The sequence below is a fragment of the Trichogramma pretiosum genome, unplaced genomic scaffold, assembly GCF_000599845.2.
Source record: "Trichogramma pretiosum strain Unisexual culture from Peru unplaced genomic scaffold, Tpre_2.0 scaffold3, whole genome shotgun sequence".
NCBI lineage: Eukaryota > Metazoa > Arthropoda > Insecta > Hymenoptera > Trichogrammatidae > Trichogramma > Trichogramma pretiosum.
In genome coordinates, this window is record NW_019641698.1 from 5,019,061 (window position 1) to 5,035,915 (window position 16,855).

The following is a 16,855-nucleotide window of genomic DNA, read 5'->3' on the forward strand; positions in this document are numbered from 1 at the left end:
ACTATAGCAGTCGATTGGCATTGGATGCATTAACACCCCCGCGCGTGCATCGCACGCGGACACGACCGAGCGTACGGGGAATTGCCAAGGAAAGCTCGACGATATAGCCGATACATCTATACAGATATACGTGTAATACGTACAACTACTACTACTATACTACTACTACTGGAGCAATGCAGGGCTTAGACGTACGCGACACACAAGCCGCACGTCGATGCAGCTCAACGTCGATCCCCGTTCGCATTCGAGCAGGCATTAATACATCTATACAGCATATCTGTATGGATCGCGCGGGGCTAGGGCTCATTAAAGATTTGCATATGATTAGCATAATGCTGCTATACACGACGACGACTTACTGGCCCGTCATCATCATGCGCGTATATTCGTCGTCCTGTGTGTATGTAGGCGTCGCTTATAGTAGAGCGAAGTTTCCACTCCGTATACACATACGCGCACGTGTGCACGTGTGTATATGTTTGCTATGTGGTGTCTCTTATTAGCGTTGCGAAACTATACGTGCAGCTGCAGCGCAGCACAGCCGACGGGTCTGCTCAACTCTCGCCTGTTTACTTCCATGTCTCGTTTAATTTGCTTTATTTCCGTTCGCCGGGGCTAAGACTAAGTGTGAGCCGGAGCTCGGAGCGCCAGCAACTTTCTTATATAAGCGCATACACACACAGCGTAAAGTCGACGACGTGCTAATTTTATAATAGCTCGTCTAGCGCGTGCATAATATTGGAATCGTTCATATAGGGTTTAGCGTGTTTATTAGTCGAAAAGTTTGCCGTTAATATCGATCCGCGCCCACACACGCGCGTATAATACACTTGTTCCTCGCGGTGAATCGACACTCCGCGTACGTACGTGGTTACGTGCGGGACCGATCGCAGCAAAAATCCCAAATTCAAGACATTTTCGCGTATTTCATTCTTCCGGCTCGACCCGGCTCTCTGAGCTCGCTCGAGCGGCCGTTCCAAGCCACATCAACCACATCCATTAACTATTCTCGCCTAACCTCGCGGAAATCTAGCCCGTAAATTCTGACTCTCGGCTACACTCTCTCACGCTACACGAGAAAGACTGAAGAGAAAAGCTCGGAGTAAGAGAGAAAAAAGAAAGTCGGCTTTTCAGACGACGACCCTATACTATACACCCACACACACATACACACATACACACATACTCACATAAAGAGCGAATCTGCTCCTGCATTCTCCATCTGAAACGTGCTAATCTGTGGCGCAGGAGGCATTAGAGGTGCTACGTACGACGTCTAATACCGTGGAACTGGTGGTCTGTCGTCTGCCTGGAGAATCGGGGGCGAGCTCGCCGCCGGCAGCTGCACCGCCACCGCCGCCCACGCGTCGTGACAACAATCCTGGGCTTACCTTAAAAATACCGCTGAATCCCCTGCCACCTCTGGACGTTGAGCCTTGTGGGGTGAGTATTCCTCCTGACTCGCAATTCCTTTTTCTCCTTTCTCTGTGCTTGCAAGCTCTATTTATTAAAACAGCCAAGAGAAAGCAAGAGACGAGAGAAAGAGAGAGACGAAGTCTGAAGCGACGTTTCTCTTTCCATCTTTCTTTTCGGATGCTGCTGTTTTTTTTATCGCCTAAATGCCACTGTCGCTTTTCTGAAATAACTTCGTTTGCTGTCGCGCTCGCAGCACGATTTTTCTGTCTCCCTCCCTCTCTTCTACTCCACTGCTGCACGTACCTTAATTCCTTTTCCTCGAAACCACACAGGAATTCGACATTGAAATGGAAAAAGTCCAAGGGAGCCTGGGCTTCACGCTGCGCAAGGCCGACAGCAGCGCCCTGGGCCACTACGTGCGATCGCTGGTGCGCGAGCCGGCCCTGAGCGACGGCAGAATTCAACCCGGTGATAAGATCGTCGCCGTGGACGACGCCCCGCTGTCGCCCATGAGCCACGAGGAGGCCGTGGCTCTGCTGCGCAACTGCGGTCCGGTGGTGAAGCTGCGGCTCTATCGGGACTTGGCTCAGACACCGGTATCGGCGCTCTCGCCCACCGAAGCCGATCACCCCTTCAGGCCGGGAAAAACCTGCTTGAGGTAAGCTTTTTCTTTGTACTTATTTCGAGCTTGGAATTTCACGAGCTCTCGCGGCAAAAATGACAGCTTTTTTTATCTGAATTCGCGAGTAAGTGCAAGAAGATTTTTGACCTCCCTCCGCCGGGGCTCTATACATCTATTTGGAAAATTCAATTCTAGACATTGGATATATCTGTAAAAATACTACTATTGAAAATGGGCTTGATATTTGAGAGAAAGCCCTGTGCGCCTTCGTCTTCGGCACTATCGGTGCACTCACAAAATGTGAGAGCTGTAATCTCTCCCTCCATTTTAGACACACACCGCAAATGGTGTAACTGAAGCTTTTCCAATAACTCGATATCGCGTCGTCGTCTCGTTCAGTTGCTGTATCATTTTTCCCATTCGAGTCACGCAATCTCGCACGCGTTTAAAGCAGCAGCAGCAGCGGTGGCAAGTGCGCAGCTATATCCCTTAGTGCTGCTGTGTATAGCCTGTTTTTTTTTGTTACAACGCAATATCCTCTGCAAATGTATTAACGCGCGTTACGTTACGTCTTCTTTTTTTTGGGTTGCAGGCAAGAGGCGGTGGACATGTTGTGCGATTTGGCCGTAAGGAAATTGTCGCCCGGCACGTCGAGTGGATCCAGCGGTCAGCGTCAATCATCCGAGGGATCGAGCAATTCTCCTCGCAGACTGCGACGACCTCGCTCGTCCAATACCGACGGTGACGAAGGTACGCCACTTCTAATTCTTTTTTTCTTTCTTTCTTTCAAGTATTCTCCCTTTTTTCCTTCTTTATCTTTCGCTCAACGCGAATAGATTGAAATTGAATTCAATTTCACGCGGATGCACGGCAGCGAGCGTAAACTAATGTCTAAATCAGACGGGACGCGCGGTACAACAGCTCTCGCGATAAATATTTTGTTGTTTCGGTATGCCGAGCCCTTCCAGTGGCTCGCCAGTGACACCCAGCCACGCACGCTGTCACTATATGTACGACGTCTTTATGACAATCGGACGCTCGCGTTGCATTATCATTACGGCCGATGTCACGCCTATCCCCGCGCGTATTGCCGCACGCGCAGCTATAGTAGCCAAATCAGCACAACGAGTGCTCGACCGTACTATACGCCACTCGCATTTTCGCTTGCTCCGATAGACTCTGGCCGCAATCGTATAGTATACTCTCTGGCATGCATAATTAAGTCTGTACTGCCCATATCAGCCGCGCACATGTATATACAGTATCTAAAACATTCGTGTACGTGTATGCGTATCTGTACGACAGACGCGGTAGGAGTCAACGGCAGCAGCAGCAGCAGCGGACGTGCAACAACGAACTCGGCGAATCGTAATTCGCGCGCCTCGACGCTCAGCCAGGAGACCTCGGACTCGGATCAATGCTCGATCAAGACGCAGATCACGAACTCGCAGCCGGAAACACCCATGGGCGCTACTTCTGGGGGAGCCGAGAGCTCGACCGACGCCGAGGCAGCGGCACAGCAGCAGCTCATCTACGACAACTGCGACTCGAGCGACTCGTCGCTGGTCATACCGCTGCCGCCGCGGCTCTCGCTGATCCACCGGCCGGATTATCTCGAGCTGAGGCACGAGCACCAGCAGCGATTCCGTTTCAGCGTCGACGACTCGGGCAGCGACTCGGGCCCGGTGATCGTCACCGACAGCGACTGCGCCTCCAATTACACGGCCCAGGACTATCACGATCAGGCGCTGCTGAGCAGCGACAACGACGCGCCCGACCTGGGCGGCAACGGCGAGCCGCAGTCCATGCCGCCGCTGCTGAGCAGCGCCGCTAGCAGCACCAGCACCGCGTTCAGCTACAAGAACCCGGCCTATCAGAGCGCCCATCCGGCCTACGGGCTGGCCTCGACGTCCCAGGCGGCTGGTCACGCCATGCACGTCGATCACCAGCAGCAGGCGGCCCACCATGCCACCAAGGCCAAGGGTAACGCCTACTCGAGTGAGCATGATATTCCTGGTATAATGTTTTCTTTTGTTCTCTTTATTTCATTCCCCCCTTTTTCGTTGATTCAAATATTTTCTTTTCGATTTGATAATGATTCATTTCTGCTTCTTTTTAATTCATATCTTTAATTCTTGTTACTTTTTGAAATTCAAAATCGAGGTTCCAAATTTCTGGAATGTTCATTGAGACGTCACAATTGTAATAACGCTAATCTTGAACTTGTAGGCAAAGTCGTGGGAGGTGACGACCCATTGGGGAGCAAAGGTTTGCTCAAATGGAAAGGCGTCATGTTCGCACCGAACGACGACGAAGTAGACGGACGCACCGACAAATTGCAAAATGAGCGAGATGCTCGCGAAGCCGCAGCCTTGCGACGCTTTCATGAACAAGGATACGAGGTAGGCGCATTAAACTGTGAACCAGCCACGAAGCTTAATTAAAATTTCGTACACGTTCGAACGTTAATTTTGATCGATATAATTTTCTCTAGGTGTTCATGGTCGAGCTAACGCGAGGTTGGAACAGTCGACTTGGCTTCAGCCTCAAGAGCGACGGCAAAAATACCGTAATTTCCGTGGTGCATCCCACCAGCGTAGCTTACAAAGACGGCAGGTTACGACAAGGAGATATCCTGCTCATGGTAAGTGAAATTAAATCGACCCGCGCGGCGTTTTACGTACCCTATATCTATATGTGAGGTGCAAAGCCTAATTTTGCGGCGTCGTATGTTGACAGGTTAACGAAGAAAGTGTGCAGCATATGTCGACGCCCGACATCATCGCTTTGATGCGCAAAATGCGAGGATCCGTCGGTATCACCGTACTCAGAAAGAAGCCCGACGACGAGGACTCGTGATGTTAGGACACGCGAGTGCCGGACGACGGCACTCGAAAAAAAAATTCACAAAATAAATATTACGTTTAATTGCGATAACGTGGATTTTTTAAATCCAAAAACACAAAGTAATGACTCAAAAACTTTGTAAAACGAAAACTAAATTAAAATTAATAATAGACTGATATCGTTTGAAGCAATAACGAAAAAATTACTCGTATTCAATTGTTCGAAAATTTGTACATATATTTAATATTATAAAATTAACACAACTCATTTGAAAGGATATCAATCGAGTTGACTTGAATACGAAATATTGATGTCATAAACGTAAATTCGAACTATTACCATCAATGTCGAGTGCCTAGATGCATTATTTCAATGACGTATGATCTGTAATGCATAACATCGTGGAACGATGTGCTCAAAGCATCCACGACATTAATATATTGTAAATACACAGATGTATAATTAATTTTTCTTCGTGCACGTATACGACAAAACTATGTGCGGTGATTATATTATCTCGCGAGAGCGAAGTGTGCAACATATGTGACATTCGGCCGAATAATCAATAGGCTAATCAAAAATAAATTATTAGCAATCAAGAGTCATAAAGTGAGCATGATTATTCTAGTTAATGAAGCTAGTATGAACGTAAATGTAGAACAAGTGTTTGGAACATATATGAGACATTTTGCGTCAAGTCTCGGAGTGCATTGGGATACTTTTTCGCGAAAAAGAAATTCATCAATTCGCTTATAGATAACGTATGGACATTGCGCTACGAAATTTAACATAAAATGGCTCATCACATACATACAATTATGTATACCTGAGTCACTAAATGCCAATCTGTATAATAATCTTGTGAAATTTCTGAAGCGAGATTTTAATGTTATTTTTGAAAATATAACATCTAAGCTAATTATATAACTAAGTCATTGATACGTGGAAACGAGATGGAATCGACTTTTATAAAGTGAAAATTGTTTAAACACCGACTTTGATCGGTGCTTTATTTTTATAGAGTAACACTTCTCGTTTGAATCGTTAATCGTTGCGTGCGTGAAAAGTCACGATTTTGAAATAATTTTTTATCGCTACTTTTAAATACTCTTTTCATACAATCATTAGAGTCACCGTTAGATAATAAAATCATACGACATATCACTGATTAAATACCCAACTCTGAAAATTTTTTTGTTTGCAATCGTTTGAATGGTATAAAGAGCCTCAAGAAACTATACAACAATTCTAAAAAAATATTGTCTAATAATTCTGCACTTGGGAATCTCACCCATAAATACTATACAAAATTACTTCACCATAATAAAGTAGAGTCTGATATGATAAAATTATCGCCCAATAATTATAAACAATATATCAAATGTCAAGCATCTTAATCCCTCAAATTATGTAAAGAAGAAAAGAGAGTATCGAAGCGAGCGACTATTCAAAAGGAAGCGGATTCGCGTTGAGTCTGTCTACTAAAAGAACATATACACTTCAGAAATGATTTGACGAAAGTTCATGAAACAAGTTTCGTACGAGTGCATGAATTCAACTAAATGGTAAAACATTTACGACGATATAATCTTAATGGAAGTCTAATGTGTATAACTTTATACAATACTAAGCATACATATTGAATGTGATAGTTATCTGATAAAAGAGTCGTTGTATAGAGATTAATAATTAAATAAGATGCTCTATCGAATGTTACTGTACCGATTTAGCAAAGAAGAAAATATCTATTATAATTAAATTTGATTTATTATTAATATACCAAAGTGCAAGAGTATGTAAATAATGAGATAATCAAAGACAATTAATAAATTTCGTGAGATTCGAAACGAAAATCCAATAATTTTATCGATAACGTATTATTCAATAAATGCTCTAGCTTCATTTTTTTTTAATCATAGTGGCATAAATAACCTTTATGTCATATTGCAATGTTATATCCAATATCGAATAAAGTTCATCGTCTTTCGCAAAAAGATTGTCAGATCATTTACCCGATAAATTTTACGTGAAATGAATACTCATGATCAATAATATGTACAAAAAAAATTGTTTATTGTATAAAAATATATTTAAAATTACGGCTAATCACACGATCGAAACAAAAACATAAACTTCACGTACATTTACAATTTCGACACCATTAACATACATTTTCTTTCAAAGGAGTCTGACCCCTTCGAACTGGCCTTTTCGCTGGATTCAGTGCATCATCTGATGAATTATCAATCGTATTATTATTAGTGGATGGTGGTCTACCTCTGCGACGCTTCAATGATTTTTCAGCAGGAGCATTGTCACGATTCGAGACTTCGTTGTCTGTATATCTCATTGGGCGAGTTCTTTGACGAACGGGTCGCCGTGCTGAATTTTCGTCGCCCGTGGAAACTTCATCGTTATTTGCCGGTAGAGTTGCGTTTTCTTTTCCGAGATTTGATAAGACTAGTTCAGGAAAAATTTTGTCACTTTCATCTACCTTACTCTTTTCTTCAACAAAAATTTTTTGAGCGTCGTTATCAACAATTTCATTATTTTTACTTGCTCTAAACTTATTTACATTAATGCCAATCATACTTGGTTTTTCAAATTCATTCGTCTTACTGGTAACGTTTTCGATAACTTTACTCTTGTTACTATCTTCAACTTTACTTTTATTATTTATTTTAACTTGATTTATTTTGGATTCTACTATAGCTGAAAAATATCAAGTGTTTTAAAACTTAAAAATTCTTTACCAACCTAAAAGACTATAAAAATTATAAACTTACAACTATTTATAAATTCAGATGAACTATTGAATGAAAAATCACTATCTTCTTGATTATCTTCTTCTATAGCCAGATTTGCTTTAATACCAAATGAATTCCTTAATTTTGATTTATTCAGTTTATTTATTTCTTCCAAATTAGTAATTGAATTTTCTTTTAAATCTCTGTCAGCCGCTTTTTTAACTAAAAAAATAAAATAAATGATTGAGATAATTGATTTTCATAGCATTATTTTTTAATATAACTACCATTACATACGCTTTTCAGCAAATTCATTTGAACTGTCATCAAAATCATCAATAATTGAATTGCACAATTCCCTAGCTGATTTTACTCGATCATCTAGGCTCATTTCATCCACGTCATCTGTTTTAAACCTTTTTGCAGCACCTCTTCTCTTTAAAGGTTTTGTTAAATTACTTTCTCCATCTGATTCATCTGTAGATACATCATATGGATTAAAATCTTTTGATGTTGATGGTTTAGGACTTGGCAAATTAGATGTGATTTGTGGTTTTTTCACAGGGCTTTCTAAAATGTTGCTGTTACTGGAATCATCTAAATTAGCATTTGTAAGAAATTTTTTTGAATCTTCCCTTGTATAATGTTGTAAAGGACAGTCTTGCTCTGAATCAGAATTTTCAAATGATTCATTTATGTCTGTAACAAGACACATATCTTCATCTTTATCAGAAACATTTTCTTTTTTGTCCTGCATTTTATTTTTAGATGTGGATGATTCATAATCTGTACTTGAGTTTTTACTCTTTTCCTCTTTGCTTTTTTGTTGCCTTTTTTTCATATCTTCTATAAGCTTATCAAAGCTTGATTTGTTTGTTTCTCCTAAAATTTTATAGAAAAAAAAACATTGAGTAGAGTCTAAAAGATGTTTGAACAATTTTTTATATTCATGAAATGTAACTTACTATAACTTTTTTGTGCTTCCTCTATTTTTTTTTCATCTGCATTTCTTTCAATTACAAGGCGCTGTAAAATAGATTCAAAAATGTATTTGTTTCTTTAATAAAGTCATTATTATAAATTGAAAAAAATTACGTTGGCTGTAACGGTGGGTACTAAGAACATGTCCATTTTTCGTTCCTGTTTCTCTTCCATTTCACATTGCCTTAGAAGTTCTGGTATTGATCTGGGTTCTAGTTTATCGCATTCAGAATTGTAAATTGTAGAATACCTTGTAAAGCGATTTTCTAATGTTCGCCTATCACCTTGAGTTGATAATCCCAATTCTCTCATTTTTTTACGCAATTCTGCTTCTTTCATTACTCTTAATACAAGTTTAGGTAATGGTGGCCGGTTATTTTTAACTTTACTAAAATAAAATATTATGACAAATACTTATATGATTCATTGGTATATTCAGCGTTTATATTTCATTTTACTTACGGCTTTTCTTTAATTTGTTTTTCAGCTGTTTCTCTTTTTAAACAAGCATCTAAATGAACATTAACATGTTGCTCGGAAATATCTACACTACAAACAGGACAGGAAACAGACTTTACACTGGTAACAGGCACAGAAGCAGTCGATACTGTTTCTTTTCGTTTTGGAGTAAACATCTTGGCGAGACTTGGAAGATTACTTAGGGATCTATTTGTACTTGGACTCAACATGGCATCTTTTTGTGAACAAACACTGGAAGTCTGTAAAAATGGTGAAGATGGAGTCTTAGGATCTTCAGACTTAGAAACCACTGTTTTAGGAGAGCTCAATCCAAAATTACTTATCACACTTATTTTTTTGGATGATTTTGGTGTTTTGGGAGATTGAACGCTTTGAGTATTGGTCACTTGAGTCATTGTTTTTGAATGATAAGAAGGTTGCACTGGTGACAAGACTCCTGCTTCTTTTTGTTGAACAGCAGCATTATAAACATTTCTATTTTCAATAAGCGTTATTATTTTTTCTCTGATTTGTATATAGTCCCTAATTAGTCCATCCATTGAACGATTTATGTACAAGTCTTTTTCATAAAATTCATTGAAACAGGCTGGGCATTGAGGCTTGTAGTGCAAATATTTTCTGATACATAATGAGCAGTCTGTAAAATTCAAATTTGATAATTTTATTGAAGTTTGGCTAGGTTTGGTAATCAAAATATTAGTTGCTTACAATTGTGTGAGCATGGCGTTATCACCGATGTATCCATGTAATCATAACATATTCCACAGATCATATATTCTTCAATGGTCTATAAAATAAGGCAAAACATTAGAAAAGTATACCAATAATGAAGCTAAGTAATTAGGAGCAGTAACGTATGCTACAAGCCAATTTTTTTGGTATAAATTTTAGAAATGTTAGATCATAAACTCACCTTTAAACCACTGAACTCCTCAGGCCAAGCTATTTCTCTAACTTTTGACATTTTATTGAATTTAACGCAAAACACAATAACTGAGGTTAAAAATGCAAATTTTTAAATTCGCTGTTAGAGAAAATAACTGCACGCTCATTCATGCTATTATTACATTTACACAAAAACAAATGTCACTGTGCATTATTTGGTTTTTCTTGTCAACTTTTATGTCAAATTTTATCGTAATATTTACACAATAAGCAAGGCAAACTTTGGGGGTGAGCTCAACGCGGAGTTACCACAGCACAGTTGCATGACAGAAAAACAACGGGTTATAATCCCGCGCAATTTGCGCGCGCAAGTTTTTGCGCTTGTCCTTCGGCTCGGCATAGCAAGCAACCACCCTTATCTACTGTGGTTAATCCTCTTTGCACTCACTGTTTTTGCAACAATTTTTAAAAAAATCTAAATCAATCTCTGAAAAAAACTTTTTTCCCACTCTAACCTAAAATACGCAACTTTGCCGCTAATTTTAGGCTCTCGTAGGAAAAAATAGTATCTCAAACTGGTGCAGATATGGTTTTTTAACAAAACTCGTTACAGCACTCGCCTTCGGCTCGTGCTATAATCCCTCGTTTTGCTAAAAAACCATATGTGCACCCGTTGAGAAATATACTATATTTACTATTGACTGTTATTCAATACAAAGATATAGGTCATATTCATTACTAATGTCGCATAGACGTTTTTTAACTTTATCGATAGATGGCGTTCTATGCTGCACTTGATGCGAAGCGATATAAAAATGTGTTCTGTCAATGTAATTCTAAATTATGCCAATAGAAATCTACGAAACTAACTTACGAAGCGATGTGATGTCAGACGTCCACATGGTTACGCAATTCTTTTGAAGTCAATAAAAAAACTATTTGAAGTAATGTAAAGTGTTATAAGCCTCGTGCATTTACAAATATTGTCTAATAACAAACAATACATCACTAACTATTACTAATCGGTACAATTTATGAATGCGATATTTGAAATATTGTATGAAGAAATGTATTAAATTAAAAAGACACGAGCACAATGGCGATATCGATAAAAATGTTAAGAATAAAATGGATTTTCACGGGAAATTCTCATTCGCAATTTACTTATTCAGTGCAAGACAATCGCATCATCGGTAGAGGCTGCATCAATTTTTTCGCACCTACATACGCACGTTATCGTCATCCAATAGACATCGTCAAGACGAGTAATCTGTTCTCGATTTTTTGTGCTTCACTTCTCTTGCGTTGCGTCGAATTTATGCGTTCGACATACGTGTCGAGACTGCACGAATCGAGAGCGAGAGAGAGAAACTCGGCGCTCGCTTTTGAATCGCGCAAGAATAAAAACAGAGATGAAAATGATAACGCGCCAGCAAGTACGTTTCATACACGTTGGGGCGGTAAGCGGCCGAGTATATAGCGCTAGCTACTGTCGAGACGGTATCGGAGCAGCTCTAGATATATAAACGGCAGTTGCAACCCCGAACGCGCGTGTCGACGACGACGACGAAATATCTTCCTCGACGCGATCGTCGCGTATAGATGTCGACATTGTGACGGAAAAGCGTCGCAGGGAGCTTTCACGACTGGCACATCTTATATATGAAGCAGTATAGCTAGCAGCGGCAGCTGGATCCGAGCAACGAGGGCCACAGTTCGCCGATTGCGAGCGCGCACGAAAAAGCCGTATAAGCGTCGAGTGTCGTGCGCTAAGTCGAGCAGTCTCGGGGGAAAATCAAATCGGTTAGATCATGTTTGAAAATCATAAAAAGCTCCTGCGCTCGCGATCACGTGTCGTCGCGTTCGGCAATAATAAGGCACTTCGCATTGCAGCGCGAGCTTCGTTTGAACTCGCTCTCTCTTTGTCTGAATTAAAAAGTTGGTCGAAAAGCTCAAATAGACGAGATCGAGTTATTTTGCATTTCCGTCCGTGTCCAATTAATTCATCAAATATCGTGTAAACTTCGATACACGAGTTAGGGGGTGTTATAATATTGACGATGTTCAATTGCAATAATAGTTATCATATTAATTTGTAGATGGACTTTGTAGTCGTACACCGATCGAAGAAATTTATGCTCAACGACACGACAGAGGTGTATTTACATATGTTGATATCGGACCGGCAGCTGCATTTTACGCAAGTCAAATTGAGTTTACACGGCTGCTGCACGCTCGTAGCTAGGTATGTATACAGCGCCGGAGTTTCGAGGCAACGTATATAACAGCGTAACATAGCAATGGCTCGCGTAGCTGCTGCAGCGAAATGCATACATATACTGGACGCGCATACGTACCCGACTACACAGCATCAGACAAGTCTCTCGAACGCTTTGAAAGCGAGGCGTGTCACGCTCGATTTGGCCCCCAAGCCGACCTGCGGTTATATCTCGAGATAGCTACCTACCCTGCCTGTGTGTATTTGAACTGGCCTAGGCGGCGACGCTTTCACGGACTCTCCGTGTGCTGTGCGTACGCACACAAAGTGCACATAGCTATTCGATTGCAAAAATAGCATATGATAGCGAGGCTGCTGCTTCGATGCAGCTGTCTTCGAATGGGCCACTCGAGTTCGCTCGTGCTTACACTCGAGGAAACTTTTATCGCGCGCGTCCCGACTTGGTAATGCGCGTCGCACGACGTTACATTACACGCAAATGGTCAAAAGCTCTCACTACGTACGTATAGCGGCCACTTTTTGAGACGGGCAAAAGCGGTTCGTTTGAATTTTTCATACAGCTCCTAAACTCGACGATTGAGTAATGTGTATTTATTTTTATCCGTCTCGCACTTCAACGAATACAAAAGCTTATTATTTCGATGACTCTTTTGAACGCGCTTCGGACCGAATAAGCAATAAACGAAAAATCCTGTATGCAATTGAGATATAAGCTGCAATTGCTCGATAAATTTCTAGCGACGGAGTGCACAATGCGATACTATATACAATGATCTGCGCAGTGTGCAGCATTACCATAGTGGCAAGCGGCTCCGGGTTTCAAAAGTCTCGATGGATTATTTAATCCAAAGCATATTGAAAACGGCTTTAAAGAATAGAACGCACACATTAAAGTATATATATGCGCAGGCAGAGTAAAGGCGGGCACGAGAAACGCGCTGTCCAGAGAAGATAAAGAAAACGAGTAAAAGAATGAAGATTGATATGAGAAAATTCTCATTTTCTCTCCGTCGAGAAGAATCAGCGCTCTCGGCGCTCGAAGCACTATGCTTGTTTGGGCGCAAAAAAGGAGCAAAAAAAAAAGGAAAAAAATCAATGCCCAAAGCGGCGCTCAAGTGCGAGCTTTTCAGCGATATAATAATATATAGATAATCAAACGGCCGGCTGCATTGAATATAAACATAAACAAGTTTCTGACTTCCCGTTACATATAGCGCGTAGCAGTCGGCGAACAGACAATGTGCTGGCCTGCTCATCAACCTTATAGCGAACGCATCTATATATATAACACGTGTAACTTCCGTATACGCTGTGCAGATAGGTATACACTGCGCAGACACGCATAAAAACGGGAGATCCGCTTTCTCTCTGTCGACGTGCGCCTGCACCTATAGATATATATGTAGCGCCGGGCGGGCTCTTTACGTATCGCGTAGCAATTTGCCGATACACAATGTGTGTATACACTGCACCACAGCCGCCCGCGCACACATGTCCGATGCGAGCCTGTAATTACTCTCCCGCGCCGAGCTGCTGCTTCTGCATCCCGAACAAATCGAACGAACTGACCATTGTGGAAGTTGAGCTCGCGGCCGACTCCTCCAATCGCATGTACATACATACCAGAGAGAGACTGACTCGCGTTGCTTTTGCCCAACAACGCGCGCGCGATATGCTGACACACATCCCTGCGACGACCTATACCAACGTGTTTTAACGTATATGGGATATATAATGTTGTGAAGACGAAATCGTCGTGCGCGATGGCTCTTAGCGTCGTGGTGGTTTTTTCGCGTGTGTTTTTGCTATTGCCGCAGTCGCGGAGCGCTTATTATTTTTATTTTCACGTTTCTACAACGATTCGTAGTACCTGCGGGACTGAGACTTTGTTTTTTGACGTGAAAAAAAAATTCAAGCGGGGCATGAGGTACAAAAAAAGTGAACGCGGCGTGCATCATTTTTATACGTATGAAAATACTCGCGCGTGCCAATGTTTCCATGACGAAAAACTGCTTCTTTATTTCACTTTATTTTAGCTGCAAGCGCAGCTCGCGAATGTGTTGTATATATTTTCGAATAATACATAGTCGCTTGCAGACAGGCAGATATAGATACGCGTTCCTCGCCATTTCTGCGACGAAGCTGGAATCCTGATCGATACCACCACCATGCAAGACGTCTTTTTTTTTGCAGCGACTGGCCTATATAGATCGCATAACTACTATATACATGCATATGAAATAGATAGAAAGAAGGCAAAAGAGAGGGAGAGAGAGAGTCGAATACACGCGCGACTAGAGTTACTATATGAGTAGCACCGCACATGAGGAATTTCAATTTTAAATATGGATATTGCAGCCGCAAAGAGAGAAAGAGAGGATATATATGTGGAAAGAGCGAGCGATTCGCTGGGCATCGGCAATGGGATTGACTTTTGAGCATTTACGCTATATAGTAGCCAATATATATCGTTATATATGTATAGTGCCAGCTGCGAAAGCTCTGCGCGCGTTTACTTCTCGATCTAGCCGCATGGCTCTATTTGCATTGGATATATTTTGGTTGAGGCTATAATATACAGAGAGAGTGAGGGAGCGAGAGAACGAGTGAGTTGCGCGAAGTGCGGCTTTCTGCTGCAGATTCGATCGTCAAACCCTCCCCGTCGTCTCCGAACATGTATACATGTTCGCCACGGCACAGCTAGTGTCGAGTTTGCATTTCTCTCTCTTACTCTGTTTGGGAGCTTGATACGCGATACAATGCCGCAACCGCATATGCCTCGAGTATCAGTTGCCGTAATTAAATCTTAAAAAGAGCGCCCCTCTACCGCGAGAGCTCGTTGCGAAACCCGTATAATGATGATAATCAACTAAACGAATATAATCTTGGAGCGCTAAATTGGATATTTCGAGTAATTTGAATATTACTCTTTGGTAGAATTCGAGTATATTTTTTTTTCTTTTCGTTGTAATTGAAGAGAAACCGAAATGTAACGTCAATATATACGTTTTTTGCATCAATATCATCTTTTGGAGCACAACACACGCAGCGGGGGCATCACTTGTATAAATAACAACTGCGCGAGCAGATATCACCTCCGTGCTTGTAAGCTTGTAAGTGTATACCCTGTACTTTGAAACCAGTTTACAAATATGAGAGCCGATGATGCACGAGTGAAACGAGAAAAATACGTGATATTTATGGAATCGAATACCTCCTCGGTCAACTCGACTACGTGTGTACACACACGCTTTTCCGCGCGTGTATTCATATAGACCTTTTATCGAACATTTCCAATTAAGTATTAGTTTGCTACGGCAGTTGTGTGTGTGTGTGTGTGTGTGTGTGTGTGTGTGTGTGTGTGTGTGTGTGTGTTTTTTTTTTTGTGTGTGTGTGTGTGTGTGTGTGTGTGTGTGTGTGTGTGTGTGTGTACGTAAATGCACGTAAAGGCACTCGCTGCGCGTCCGATTTTCTGCTCCTTTCACTTCCATATAACGTATAAATTTTTGAAGCTGCGCGATAAATGAGTGCCGCAAGCTCGAGAATGAAGAAGAGAAGGAGGAGGAGGACGTTCTTATTGCGGAAGTGTTTGTGCGCCGCCCGTAAGCGTGAGAAAAGTTTCCGCTGCTTATTGAACATTGTATATATGGCCGATTCTCGAAAAATTTGTTTCTTTCAAAATTCATGGTGATTGCTAATTACATAAAAAATTTTTCTAGCTCAGTCCTCAGTGACTGAGTGCGCTATTTTTTGTACAATTTTACACTATTTCAATATTTTTCCGACGTTTTTTGATATCCTCACATTTTTGGTGGCCTTGGATTTATAAAGCATATGAAAAAAATTGTTAAAGGTATTAGTTAAGATATATTATAAGAAAACTCTATGTAGATTTTGTCGGTGATAAAAATTCGGAATTTCGACTTTTATGTAATTTCTCTCAAATGTAGCAAAGCGTATAGGGTGCTCTTAAAGTATTTTTTTCGAAAATTTCGGACGATTTCTACAAACAAATTTCCCGCAAAAAATTTTTCAAGCTCGCAGAAAAAAAATTGTTTTTACCATTCAATTTCCCAGAGAAGCGGCCATATGTACACAAATATACATGTACAATCCGAAGACGTCAGCGACGTGCGTTCTTGTTCGACTCATTGAAATAACTCGCGACTAGCACAAAAAAGTGAGGCATCAGGTCTCGAGCTTGAAGCGACATAAAGTACTACGTATATTACGCTCGCGCGCATTGTAATTACGACGAGACAAAGATACAGACTTTTTTGAATCTCTCAGCTGGTGGGGAACGCGTTTGTATCACCCCCGATGAAGACGTTACTGCATTCAATTTTGCAAACAATGGGGCGCGCGCCTACCCGACGACGTACACGCTATTGGAAACATTCTTCTTTCATCCCGCGCTACACCGTGTCGCTCGTTACTTCTTTTCGCGCCTTCTTATGCGTGTATATCTGCACGCCGGAGAGTGAAACTATGATGTTAACGTCGCGCAGAAACACACGCACGAGATGACATTTCTCGTCTGAACTCTCGAGCATCCTTCGTGTTTTGCAATTTTTTACCCGATGTTGTTCTTTTGCGCCCCGCGCGCGCGGCTGTACACGTGCTAAGCTGCGCAAC

General features: G+C 41.5%; 2 protein-coding genes across 3 annotated transcripts in view; one reads left to right on the forward strand and one right to left on the reverse strand.

Annotated features, from left to right (window-relative positions):
• LOC106650779 overlaps window positions 1-6,876 on the forward strand; it is a 92,364-nt gene extending 85,488 nt beyond the window's left edge. The window contains exons 7-13 of one of the 2 annotated variants that reach the window (XM_014368981.2): window positions 1,252-1,446; window positions 1,752-2,077; window positions 2,634-2,791; window positions 3,347-4,057; window positions 4,271-4,443; window positions 4,536-4,685; window positions 4,781-6,876. In XM_014368981.2, coding sequence (XP_014224467.1) covers window positions 1,252-1,446; window positions 1,752-2,077; window positions 2,634-2,791; window positions 3,347-4,057; window positions 4,271-4,443; window positions 4,536-4,685; window positions 4,781-4,900 — 1,833 coding nt within the window. In that variant the 3' untranslated portion in view covers window positions 4,901-6,876. The remainder of the gene's footprint in view (window positions 1-1,251; window positions 1,447-1,751; window positions 2,078-2,633; window positions 2,792-3,346; window positions 4,058-4,270; window positions 4,444-4,535; window positions 4,686-4,780) is intronic. The other variant, XM_023462472.1, reaches the window with a different exon arrangement.
• Window positions 6,877-6,944: 68 nt separating this feature from the next.
• Window positions 6,945-10,300, reverse strand: LOC106650929 (E3 ubiquitin-protein ligase RAD18-like). The gene is made up of 8 exons (XM_023462473.1): window positions 10,010-10,300; window positions 9,805-9,883; window positions 9,079-9,733; window positions 8,731-9,004; window positions 8,601-8,661; window positions 7,933-8,517; window positions 7,675-7,857; window positions 6,945-7,600 (listed from the first exon to the last, which is right to left on the reverse strand). The coding sequence occupies exons 1-8, from the start codon at window positions 10,058-10,060 to the stop codon at window positions 7,050-7,052; spliced, it is 2,439 nt and encodes an 812-aa protein (XP_023318241.1). The 5' UTR covers window positions 10,061-10,300; the 3' UTR covers window positions 6,945-7,049.
• Between the last annotated feature and the right edge of the window lie 6,555 nt (window positions 10,301-16,855).